The 13219-nt window shown below is 34.8% G+C and overlaps 1 protein-coding gene across 1 annotated transcript; it reads left to right on the top strand.

The window, feature by feature from the left end:
- The first annotated feature begins 839 nt into the window (after positions 1–839).
- On the top strand, positions 840–6548 carry LOC113763939 (homeobox protein knotted-1-like 1). The gene is made up of 5 exons (XM_027307936.1): positions 840–1245; positions 1331–1441; positions 1605–1770; positions 5472–5722; positions 6244–6548. The coding sequence occupies exons 1-5, from the start codon at positions 1006–1008 to the stop codon at positions 6448–6450; spliced, it is 975 nt and encodes a 324-aa protein (XP_027163737.1). The 5' UTR covers positions 840–1005; the 3' UTR covers positions 6451–6548.
- The last annotated feature ends 6671 nt before the right edge of the window (positions 6549–13219 follow it).

The raw sequence follows: 13219 nt of genomic DNA, 5'->3' as shown, positions 1-13219 counted from the left end.
AACAGCTGCAAACTCCCGTCAAAGTTTGAGCAGCTGTCCCACAATTGCAGCTCGGCCCTCTAATCATCTCCCGAAACGTGGCCTCGTCACATCACCACAGTCTCTTTCTCTCTTCCTTTCTTTCTATCCCTATCTATCACTACTGCACTGACACATCCATCTCTCAGATAGATACAGGCCAAGTCCACAACTATCCCCCTCTTCAAACGCTCAAAGCCAAAGGCAGTCTATGCTTGGTTCAAAAAAATTGAAGCTAAGTTATTTATACCACTGTTTCGTACTGCCACTGCAGCCGCACCCTCGGCCCCGGACACTGTCACTGTTCTACTGTTGCCCAGCGTGCGAGAACGTGCCAAAATACCTCGAACATTCAATCCTTCCTCCGTAACCCTTCCTCATCCCTTTCCCCAACTTTTTCACCCACACATTATACTAAACAACAATGCCAACCCACACGCATGCATCTGTGCATATTTGACTAGTTGAGCTGTTGGGGAAAAAAAAATAAAAATCAAGTACTATGCAATATTGCAATATTGCAAGTGCTATCTGCCTATCTATCGTTCTTCTCAAACCCCACCACCTCAGCTAATTAATGTTAAATCTAAGTACTACTATAGTTCTACTAGCGTTCTTTAGCTCTCTTTTTTTCCTCCCATCAAATATCCTTGTCCAATATTGGAACAGAAAGAAAGTTATCCAAGACTAGTCCTTTTCATCTTTTTCCCTTTGCATAAATTTGTTAACTCCCTTCGTAATTTCTCAGGTTCCATCCCCGTCCATCTTATGATATGTGTACAAAACCTTATTGAACTTCTCCTCTTTTTTCCCTCAATAGTCTGGATTCTCTGAGCATGGCAGTTGAGCGTTTTCATCGCGTTCTTGTATATAGTGTAATTTCTTGAAGATTTTGTTTTTGTTTTTCAAAGCGAGGTTTCCAAGTTGAAGAAAGAAGATAGTAACAATATACACGCTGGGGTTTGGTTTTTTTTTTTTTTTAAGCTCATGGACGAGTTATACAGAATTCACACCTCATTTTCATGTCCCGATGGTGGAGCGGTTGAAGTTGGAAGTATGAGAGGGCTAGATCGCAGTAGCCCAGTTGAGAATTTAGTTCAGTTTAGACCTGGTGAAAATAGTCACGATGAAGTCATTGGATCAGAGATGTCAGATCTTTTAAAGATTCAAATTGCTAGTCATCATCTATACCCTAACTTAGTTTCTGCCTATGTTGAATGCAGAAAGGTAATCAGTCTTTCATAACTCCTCCCCGCACATACTATCAGTTAAAACCCTCAAATTTTTTTATGATATATTATGCTTAAAAAAGGTTGGAGCACCACCAGAGATGGCTTCGTTACTTGAAGAAATTAGCAAAATAAGTCGCCCCATAAGCAGTCCTAGCGGGATAAGTGCTGATCCTGAACTAGATCAATTCATGGTAAGTTGGAAAGACTTTGCTCTAGCAGATAGAATTTAAGGGGTCAAGGGTTCTACATACGTTAATAATGATTCTTGATTTTGGAGTACTGTTTTCGATTACTTGCTATTGGGAATCACTACTATTTTTGATGCTGTTTCTTCTTTTTCTTTTTTTTTTGAAGGAATCATATTGTGAAGCTCTACATAGATATAAGGAGGAGCTGTTGAAACCGTTTGATGAAGCGACTACTTTCTTGAGCAATATTGAGTTGGAACTCAATAACCTCTGTAAGGAGAATTTTACCACAACCACGTCTTCCTCGATGACCTCCACAAACTATCATTCTGGTACTCGATCTTTTGAACCCCTTGATTTTTTTTTTTTGGTTGTTTTCACCTGCTATTGGGTTTGGGGTTTTAAAAAGATGGATTAGAAAATGAATGGAAAAAATCTTTTATAGTCTGTCACAAAAACGTAGAGGCGTGACAAGAAAGAGAATAATGCATGGTGTTGCTTTGCTTTCTCCTGCAAAAGAAATAGGGTAACAGATTTCAAGTAGGAAAAGTTCTTGGATCGACTATTGATAATTCAAGAAACAGTGACAAGGAAAAGTTCACAACAAGGGACATGACATGACAACTCTGGGATGCCTAGCTTTGAACATAGAGGAGCTCGTGAATTTTGAACTTTACAATCGATGCATGGTACATTAGTTTAATAAGGCAAGCTTTTGTAATGCATTTGTTCGTATGTGTAGCATTTATCTATGCTGCCAAAAGGAGGGTGCAAAAGATAGAAATTTGGCAGCAAAAGTGAACCTATAACCATTATATATTTCCTCTATTGCCTTTATGGTTTCTCAAAGTACATTTCATGTTGACCTTCATCATTGTACAACGTATACCCCGCTTGAGCGTTTGTTTCTGGGCTATTAAATATGGTCAGATCAGATTAGTTTTTATTTTGGTTGATCATGTTGTTGATTAAACTGCATGACAAAGCTAGCTAAATGCCTAAACCCTGAATTATGCGTATGTAGGAACCATGTATTTGAATATTTTCTTGGTCAATGTTACTGTGAGAACATGATGCGTAAACGTCCGATTCCGTGACTCTACCACTGATGCCGTAGGAATAGAGAAGCAGCTAAGAGCTCCATTCACTTGAGCATTGGCTTTAGGTTAGGCCCCCCTTTTAATGGCCTTGTCAGTTTTCTAGTCTAGGTAATTGACGCTTGTAGGAGGTTAGGGTCACTATTAGTCTTCAGTTTGTTCCCTTTCACCTACAGTAGGAAGCAGTAAAAGATGAACAGTTTTGACGATAATTATGATAGTTTTCATAGGTTAATAAAGATAGTAATCGTGGAACAGAAAGGTTAAGGTTTTTTTTCAACTTTCAGAAGCATTGCAACAGCAAAAGAACTGTCTTACTCCTAATGAGAAGGGTAAAAGAGAAAAGAAAGGAAGATAAATAAATGACGAGCAGTGATTATGTTCCTTTTCTGTTGTTTGTGGGACTACAGGTACCTTGACTAGGGATATAAAGAAAGAAATGGATGTTGGCTTTTTAGTGGAAATTTTCATCGGCTAATTGACTTTGTCATCTGGGATTGAATAAGTTAGTTGGAACAAGGACGATGCAATTATAGACTGCTGTACAGCTGATTTTGAAGCTGACCAATGTTAGTTTCCTAGTGAGAGTTATTGGAAAAGGCATTTAGATCTACTTATTTTGGCTAGGCGCTGGAAGCTAGGTCTTTTCATGGACACCGGGCACGTTTTTATTTACCCAAATGAAAAGGAAAACAGTTAGTTTTGTGAACCCTACCTACTGAAAGGAATTCTTGTTTATATGTCAGGGAAAATAGGTGACTGAATATAAGAGTTCCCTTCAGTGATTTTTTCGTACAATTGCATACATTCACGATTTAGTTCTTGATATTCTACTATGTGCAACTTCATTTAGTCTGATACGGGCGCTCACAATCAAAAGAACCTCTAAAGGACCATGGTGCCTAAAGTTTCTCTTTGTTTGTTTAATATATCAACAGAATGCAAACGGGGAGAAAACGCGGTTGGTTTTTCTTTGAGGACTTGGTATTTGCTAACCTTCCAATTTTCTTTAGCAAAGTTTCACTTTTGTTCAGAAAAAGTATTAATTTTCTTAATAAATTGGTAGTATACACTATAAAGATGTCTGTAAACCTGAAGAAAAGGAAAAATACAAGCTTAGAAAAGTCTTATAAGAGATAAATGATGAAAGCACATGACATGATGATTTTTGTGTTATCAGATGGATTTAGGTAGAAGAATGTTGGGTTGCTGGTATGTTCAAGTGAGAGGAAGTCTAGATACGACTCGTAATGAAATTTATATGCAAAATGGATGTAGGAATGAAACGGATCAGGCAGGCAGGTAGAGGCATGGAAAAGTGCATCTGAAGTTCTTCAACAATGGGGCAAATTTGAAAAGACAACCAGTGAATGCAGATTGCTTTTGAGTCCACGGAGATTTAAGGAGAGAATTACCTAGGGTGGAATTTTGGTTATAGTCTGAAGTAGAAACTCTGAAGATGGAACAGTTTAATAATTTAGTCATCAAGTCTTGGTTCATTTTTCCCATTTACTTATTCATAATGGCTTAGCAACTTTGTGCTTGTGCAGTTTCATAACCCATCCAGTGCGGAGCCACAATGGGGACACTTGCCCCCACTGCCTCCAGTGTGTTCCTTTGTGTAATAGGTTAAAAACTTGAAAGAATTACAAACATAATAATAAATTCAACTCTTTGCCCCTACTAAGGTATAAACAATGTTAACTACATATAACTTTAAGGTCTATCCCATTTGCATTAAGTATTATTTTGATCATCTAAATTACACATAAATATTGATGACTAACATATATTGTTTTCTTGTTTTTATTTTGTCAAGCAAATTGGTAGCTTTTATTTTTCTGATCGAAAAATTACTTAGAATGATGTTTGTTTTGGTAGATATATATTTTGAAATGAAAACCTGCAAAAAATGATGGAAACCTTTTATGATAACTATAAAGCGTCAAATTCCAACGTGATTCTTTTAAATTGAAAGTTAATATGAACTATTTATCATCTTGCAAGTTGTACATCGGTCTAATGTTCTTTTCTTGCACTTTATCGGGCTTTTCATATTGAAGTTAATCTAATAAGACAACCATATGTGGATGACTCCAAAGTGAGAAAAAAATTAGTCGTCGACTCGAAAATTAACTTGAATGCTATAGGACTTGAACAAAAAAAAAAAAAAAAAGAAAAAAAAAGAAAGCACACGAGATACAGAAATCATCCTTCAAACACATAGCTTAATAAGTTTTGCTCCCACTAAGAAGATTTTTTGGCTCCGCCATTGACCCCATCCTTGGTACACTTTTTGGGAAGACTGAAGCAAAGGATGCTGAGAAATGTGGACCATAAAATTTCCAGTGATTTTAGTAGGGTGCAGAATGTCGTTTGAGTTCTTAGGTGCCCTTAAGTTGTCCTAAGATAGATATAGAACTCACCAAAAAACAGAAAAAAAGTTGGGCTAAGACTTGTATGATAGCTAAAGAACAATCATGTGATATTGCTGTATGGATCCAAACTCCAACACACTAGCATGACTTGATTTGAATTTGAACTTTTTGCTTGCTTATACTATTTTAAAATGTAGTAGTTGATTGATCCTATGTATGGTATGATATCTGGATTACCGTATCAGAAAATGGTTGGAAGTTGAAAGAGAGATGATCGTAAGAGAATGTTTTCATAGTTAATGATGCATAATTGGCCTATGTCTTGTAATGAATTAGAGTCCAAGTTCACTGAAGATTTCCTTGTACTATTGTGATGCATCACATGATGTACTATTCTCTGTTTAGGTGTATAACATGCTGGATGCTCAAGTATCTGTAATAAATTTAGATCTTGTAGAGGCTTTTGACTTGCTTATGGATGAGGTTGCACCTGAAGTACTTGTTATGCATCTGTTTGTGGATGAGGATTTGATCGTTCTTTGCACCTCATATCATCAGATGAAGCAGGTGTCACATCCGATGAGGATCTAAGCTGTGGAGAAGTTGAAGTTGCCGAGAGTCAAGAATCTTCTGCTGCTGGTCAAGGTGAGAGTGAGCTCAAAGAGATGCTGATGCGCAAATACAGTGGCTATCTTAGCAGCTTGAGAAAGGAATTCTTGAAGAAACGAAAGAAGGGAAAGCTACCAAAGGATGCAAGGATAGCACTCCTGGACTGGTGGAACACACATTATAGATGGCCATATCCGACGGTAATTCCATTACATCTGATTCGCTAACATGTCTCTGAATTATTCGCTTGGAGTAAATACGTCTTTCGTTGTAAGATGCAATTTGAAAAGGACATTCTGTAGTTTCTTTTCATTGGCACTCCCACACACAGACTTGAACTATGCTTTTGAGTTTAACAGCATCACAAAATATTGAACTCATTTGTACATTAAATGAGGCATCTTCTCACTATATGTCTCTTTTTTGCATATTAAAAGAAGTGAAGTAAGAAGCAGATTATTTCATGTCAATGAATGATTATTCTTGTAGTTCGGCATGAATGCACCTAGAGGCTATCACCTAGAGCTGATTATATGGAGGCTATCATAAGAAATATCAGTGACAAGACTCTTAGGAACAGAACCTGAAAGATTGATTAACTTGTCTGGAAATCCTCTGGAAATTAACGTGTGATTTGTCCTTGACGACATCAAGAAGTTTTCATTCTACTTTTGTGCGGACCCTATTTGTCCTTCCAATTCAAGTCTATGTTGTGATGCAGGAAGAGGAGAAAAATAAGCTATCCGAGGTAACAGGATTAGACCAGAAGCAGATCAACAACTGGTTTATAAATCAGAGGAAAAGACACTGGAAACCATCCGAGGACATGAGATTTGCTCTGATGCAAGGTGTTAGTGCTGGCACTCCAAGTCCAGGAGGACCTATATGTTTTGATACTGCTGGAGGAAATGGAGGTTTCGGAATCTAAGAATGAAAAGTGCTACTAGTTATATTAGTTAAGTTGCACACACGATAGAATTTATCTTTACTGACAAATGTAGCATGGCATATGGAATTCATATCTAGTTCTATACAGAGTTTTATTTTCTTTATCAGATTTTTTTCTTGTTTATCTTTAATTTAGGCAACATAGATCGTAATATATCTTGCTTCTGGTCTTGAGTTTAACTCCATTCACCAGCTTTGTTGTTCCAAGGCTGAACAAATCTTCCGAAAAGAAGTCTCAGACAATTGGAAGTACTACTACCTCTCATGGGCAGCTCGTTTGGTCACGGCATCTTCCTTAAGAGCCGTTGTCCAGTCTCCCTCAAGGATTCGAGTTTCATGGTTAACGTGTTCGGAGGATGGGGTCTCACCTCTCGGACCGGTGGGGGATTAGTCGGGTTCGATTTACCCGATGGTCCGGATACTCCCTCCGTTAGAAAAAAAAAAAAATGGAAGTACTACTACCCGAATTCATCTAGATAAAAAAAGTTAAATAGGAGGGTATCTGTGGCTAATTTTTTTCTCAGGTATTCCAAGAAATGGCTAAGTTTTTATTTTTCAAAACATGAACCTCAGCTTGTGTTCGGGAAAAGAGTAGACTGAATATTTGGAGTCTATTTGGGAAAATTTTCCGTGTTTCTTTCTGGTATCATTAACTGAATATTTGTATCGTCGTACTTTTTTTCCCCCTTTGATTTGTAGTTATTTGGGCTGACAAATTGACAATTTCTAGAAAACTAGGTCGGTTCGTTGAGACCAAAGAATTCCTTAACAAACCACACCATTTAGGATTTTTTTCGTTGAATAATTATGATTCTTCTGTCCCACTTTTGTATTATGTATGGGGAAAAAAGAAAGCCTTGTGTCGGATGGGCCATTTAAGAGTATTTACTATGAATAAGATCAATATTTGGCGTCAATTGGTTGAGCTCAAACATTTTGCTTACAATGGTAACAAACTCGTCCAATGAATTTGCCTACATAATTAACATGCTTTTTTTTTTTTTGAAAAAATCGTTGAAAACGTCTTCTCATATTTCAGTAGATGAATATTTTCGTCCTTTACTTTTAAAATATTAATTTTAAACCTGTTATAAATTTAAATTAGTAAAATTTACTTGGAATCTAGATTTTTTATTACTTTTTATCCTAAATCTGTCACGTGACTCACATGTTATTATTTTTTAGCAATAAAAATGTTAGATCTTATTGTACTTAAACAAATGTCTTGATCCATATTTATTTTTATTCTTAAAAAAAAAAAATCCTGATCCAAACCACATTTATTTTTTTTCTAAAAAAGTGAGATTTAACCTAATTCATATTTATTTTTTCCATTCAAAAAAGTGAAATCTGGCCCTTTTATAAATTAAAAATGACTACATGTGGGTCATATAATAATTTCAGGCTAAAAAGTGATTATTGACTTGAACTAAATATTACTAAATTGAATTTGCAAGGAACATAAAATTAATATTTTAAAAGTGAAAGATGAAAAAATTAATTTGACGAAATGTGAAAGTTGCTTCGAATGATTCTCCTTCTTTTTTAGAAGAGCTTTTGTTTTAAATCAATTTCGTCCAGAGTTTTATCATGGCTGCTCCCAATTAGTATTTGGTAGTGCTGCAAATAGCAATGAGGAGAACTTTTGTTGTGTGTGGTATGAGAAACCCGATATGGAAACTTTTTCTTATGTGTCATGATAATTGAAATTATGAAACAAGACTAGAAAAGTACCAAGGTGTCCAACAACTTCATACATTTCAGAGGAGGTTAATATGGTCCCTCAAAAAAAAAAAAACTTTAGTAATTAGGCTTACCAAAAATTTCCTGAAAATTTAAAGTACTAATCTGATCTTTAATCAATTCATTTAAAGATAATTTAAAAAATTCAAACAATTTTTACAGATTTATCGAGTAAGTTCATAATTGGAAGTGAATAGCTAGGGCCAGGCTAGGACTTAGCCCACATGTAATGGATAGCCCAAACTGTTGCTGATCATTGATTTGTGCTATTACCTATTCATTCCCAAAATCCGAATATTATAAGCTCCATATTAATTTTCCTATATTGTACTGCTATTGCAACTACTGTACTGAACTTACCTTGTATATCCCCCCCCCCCCAAAAAAAATCAACAAAGTTTGGTTTAAACAATAGGAATTAGAATGTTAAACTTGCATTTCCAACTAATTATTTCCCTTCATCTAGCAAATTACAGTTTCATGTAAAATTCCAAACCTATGATCTGGGTGGAAACTAGACCAGCCCCGTTTAGATTAGTTGTTTTCTAGAGTGTTTTTGAAATATTTTACTATAGTAGTGTATATGAAAAACTTTTTACTGTAAATGTTTTTCGTGATTTTTTAAAAGTGTTTTTGAGATATATTTTGAGATATTTTTAAAATTTAAAAATTTTTGTGATATTTTTTAAAAATTACCACCACCACCACCACCCCCTCCCTTCTCCCCCCTCTCTTTCTTCCTCCTCTTCCTTTCCTCCTCCATCTTTTTCCTCCTCGCATCTTCTTCCTCTCTTTCTTTCCTCCCCTATTCCCTTTGCCTTCCCTTCCTCTCCCGCCATGCCTTACCCCTCCTCTTTCCCTTTCCCCCACCCTAGATCTGGCCGAGGCCAGATCAAGGTCTCTAGTCACGACATCACGGGTAGATCATAGCCTCTAGTCGAGGCCAATTTTTTTTTGGGGGGGAGGGGGTGAAGAGGAGGGGTAAGATGTGGCGGGAAAGGGGAAAGGAGGAGGGGAGGAGAAAGAGGGAGGGAAAGGAAAGAGGAGAGAGCAGAAAGAAGAGGATGATGGCGGTGGTAGGTAGGTGTGGTAGTGGTGGGTGGTGGTGATCAATGGTAGACGAAAATGGTTTAGATTTTTTTTATTTTTTGTATATTTGGAGTTGTTTTTTATTTATTCTATGGATATAGTGTTTTTGGAGTTGTTTTTGATTTATTGTATGGATATAGTGTTTTTGATTTATGATTTATGTATGGATATTGTATAGAGTTGTTTTTGATTTATAATTGTTTTTTTTTGGTGTATTACTGCACCATTATATATGAAAAACTTGTTTTTGAAAATATGAGGAATCCAAACAGATAAGCTGAGTAGCTGCCATTTGAAGGTTATTCATTTTAGAATCTGGCCTGAGCCCCCATGATGAAGTTCTGGTATGTAGCATTCCCAACTCCCATATTCAGCAAAATGATATTTTTGACATAAGACTAAAGTGTATCTTGGTGCATATTACACAGGTTTTTATGGGGTGAGATATAATTGCAAACATCATTTAAAAAAAATAAGAACACTCAGGAGCATAACTTGTAAGCTTCGGACCAAAGCTGAAACTCTCAAGTAAAATTTTTGTTGTAAGTTAAAAAAAAAAAGCATCAATTTTGACCCTTTACCTTGACACCAAATCGTTAATTAAAATAACTTTTTACCATAAGGAAAAAAAAAACTTGTAGAACTCAAAGTTAAATTCACTTTGAAACCTTAAATATAAACACATTTTTACTTTAATAAACTTCAAGTTTGGACACTTTATCCTTTAAAGTATGAAATTCATTATACTCTAATTTCTTTGACTTTAATTTTGGACACTTTACTTCCTAAATTATGTAATCTATCCCACCAAAATTTAGGGTTGTGAAATAGATATTAGCAGTAAAACTCGAACTACATTAGTTTCGTGTGATAAAGTGTTTCTCATAATTAGATGTCTTAGCTTTAAGATATGGGCAATAGATGCCTCTATTTGGATGATGAGTTTTGTAGGTGTTTGTATAAAATTTTACTATAATTTACTAAAAAAATTGTAGAAAATCTTTTGTGTAGAATTTGGAGAAATAATTCTTTTCCTTTTCTTTTTCTTTCTTTTTTGGGTAAAATACCAAAAAACTCTTTGTGGTTTATTAAATGTTTAATTTAACACCCTCTGGTTTGAAAACCTACACTATAACTCCCTGTGGTTTCAACTAATTTGAAATTGGACGTAAAGCATCCAATCTAACGATTATACATGAAATGTCAATATTGCCCCTATACAAATGAACTCCCTGTTTGTCGAATGTTCAATTTAATTCCTTCTAATTTGAAAAATTACACTATAACTCCCTGTAATTTCGACTAAATTGAAATTGAATGAAAAGCATCTTACACATAGTAGAGGCAATATTGACATTTCACGCACAACCGTTAGATTGGATGCTTTCTATCTAATTTTCAATTTATTCAACACCACAGGGAGTTATAGTGTAGGTTTCCAAATTAGAGGAAGTTAAATTGAATATTTATCAAATCACATGGAGGTTTTTTTGGTATTTTACCCTTCTTTTTATCTTTCCTTTTTCTTTCTCCTTCCTCCCTGCCACCACTAGCCACCACAACCACCTCACCCCTTTTTTTTTTTTTTTCCTTTCCCTTCCTCCCTCCCTAGTCCTCCTCTCCTTCTCCTCCCTCTCTCCCTTCTCCTCCTTTCCCTTTCCTCTCCCCCTCCTCCTTCTTCTTCCTCCTTTCCCTTCCTACCAGTTGCGAGCTAATCGGTGGTTGGTTGAGGTAGGGAGGAGGAAGAAAATACGGGAAAGAAAGAAAAAATTTGTGTGTTTATTGAATATTTTGGGGGGTGTATATTAAAATTTTTAAAATGTATTTAGAAGTTATTGTAGACAAAGTTATAAAGAAATTTGTCTGTTAAAAGTATGGCAAAAATCTTGGGTGCCAAACAGGCCCGAGGTTTTCTTTTAGAGTTGGAAATGACCTTGAAATACGTAGATGTTTTTCACATATTCAAGATTCAACGAAAAAAGCACTTTGTTTTAATGTGCATCTTCTCATTGGGGCTATAGTACGGTAATTTAATTCGGGGGATAACCATGAAATAGTTAAATCACAAGGCAAGAAATTCTAGTTATATCTACTTTGTCCTCCTCAATTTTATGGGAATCAGTACATGGCCAACAAACAAACAATCCGAATCCAACCAAAAAATTAAGAAAAAATATCAGAAAAATGTCCTAGCTAGCGTAAATTATTTCGAGATAGCATAAAGAGAAGTAATACTTAACATGATGAAATTTCAGCTCCAATTAACTTCACTTTACACAACAATACAGGATGAAAAGAAGAATAAGAAAGCTGAAACAGTACAATGTGCAGTAGGATAGTAAGTTCTCTAATGTGCTTTACATTAAAGAAAATTTCAGAAATTCAACTTTGGACATCAGACTTTAAATAGTTTTGCTCCACCAATTTAACACTCTTGACCTTCTATAAACAGAAAACTTCTTATTCTTCACTTGGCCTACTGGATTGTGGATACATTGCATTTCATCTTTTGCACTGGACTACCAATTTTGTTGATTAGATGGATGTTACAATAAGGGCTACTAGTAAAACCAAAATAAACATACACAAAGAAGCTTTCTTTGTGTGGGAATACTGATGAGCTGAAAAGGTAGACCCGCATCCCTGGTGATTTTCAAGTCAACAGCAAAATGATCAAAATTCAAAGGGATAATTTCAGAAAACCTCCCTTGAGATTTCTAATAATTTCACTAACCTCCCCTGAAGTTTAAAAAATTACACAAACGTCCCCTGAGATTAAGGTTTTGATAATAAAGTTAGTCCAATTAGAAAAAGTAACATTAAAAAAATACTTTAAGGAGAGAGATGAAACTTTTATTCCATAAATACCCCTTATGCATGTATATAAGTCGTATTAGTAAAAGAATAAAAATAATTAAAAGTTAGAAATAATTAATACATACATTTAATCACTTAAAATGTTCACATTTAATAAATTAGATAATACAAATAAACAACAAAACTACACTAATGATTACAAGATTTAGTAAAACAGACTAGTCATCTCTTTTAACTTGATGTTTGCTATAATTCTTGTGATTTTGAACAGAAAATTTTTTAAATTTTGTCTTTTTTCCCTCCTTTCTCCTTTATTTTCATGAAATTACTTTACATTTGTCTCCTTATTTCTCTAAAATTATTTTACAATTGTCACAACTTCAAGAGTTTCAAAAAAAATTGAAAGGAGGGAAAATAAAGGCAAAATTAAAAAACTTTTCTATTTAAAGTTACAAGAATCATAGCAAACATTATATTAAAAAAGATGACTAGTTTGTTTTGATGAATCTTGTAATCATTAGTGTAGTTTTACTTATCTCTATTATCTAATTTACTAAATATGAACTTTTTGAGTAGTTAAATATGTGTATTAATTGTTTCTAACTTTTAGTTATTTTTTTTCTTTTACTAATACAATTTATATACATGCATAAGGGATATTTATGAAATAAAAATTTTATCTTTCTCCTTAAAATGCTTTTTAATGTTACTTTTTCTAATTGGACTTACTTCGTTATCAAAACCTTAATATTAGGGAAGGTTTGTGTAATTTAAAAAACTTTAGGGGAGGTTATTGAAATTGTCAGAAACCTCAGGAGAGATTTTTGAAATTATCCCAAATTCCAATGCTTGCACCATCTAGAGAAGTTACTTCAAGGCACAACAAGAATAGAGTAGCCATATCTACTATTGCTTCTGGATCGGCATCCTTGGTGATTCACAAGTCAAAAAGTAAAATGAACAAAACTCAAATGCTTGCATCATCTAGAGAAGTTAATTACTTGAAGACAAAAGTGCAAAATTAGTGTTGATAATATCTGCTGTTGCATTTGATTGACTGATTGATGGTGGCACGAATGGAAGCATAAATAGTCGAAATA

This window comes from Coffea eugenioides, chromosome 2, assembly GCF_003713205.1.
Source record: "Coffea eugenioides isolate CCC68of chromosome 2, Ceug_1.0, whole genome shotgun sequence".
Classification (NCBI taxonomy): Eukaryota; Viridiplantae; Streptophyta; class Magnoliopsida; order Gentianales; family Rubiaceae; genus Coffea; species Coffea eugenioides.
Note: the sequence above shows the minus strand (reverse complement) of the source record. Positions and strands in the feature narration are given on the sequence as shown.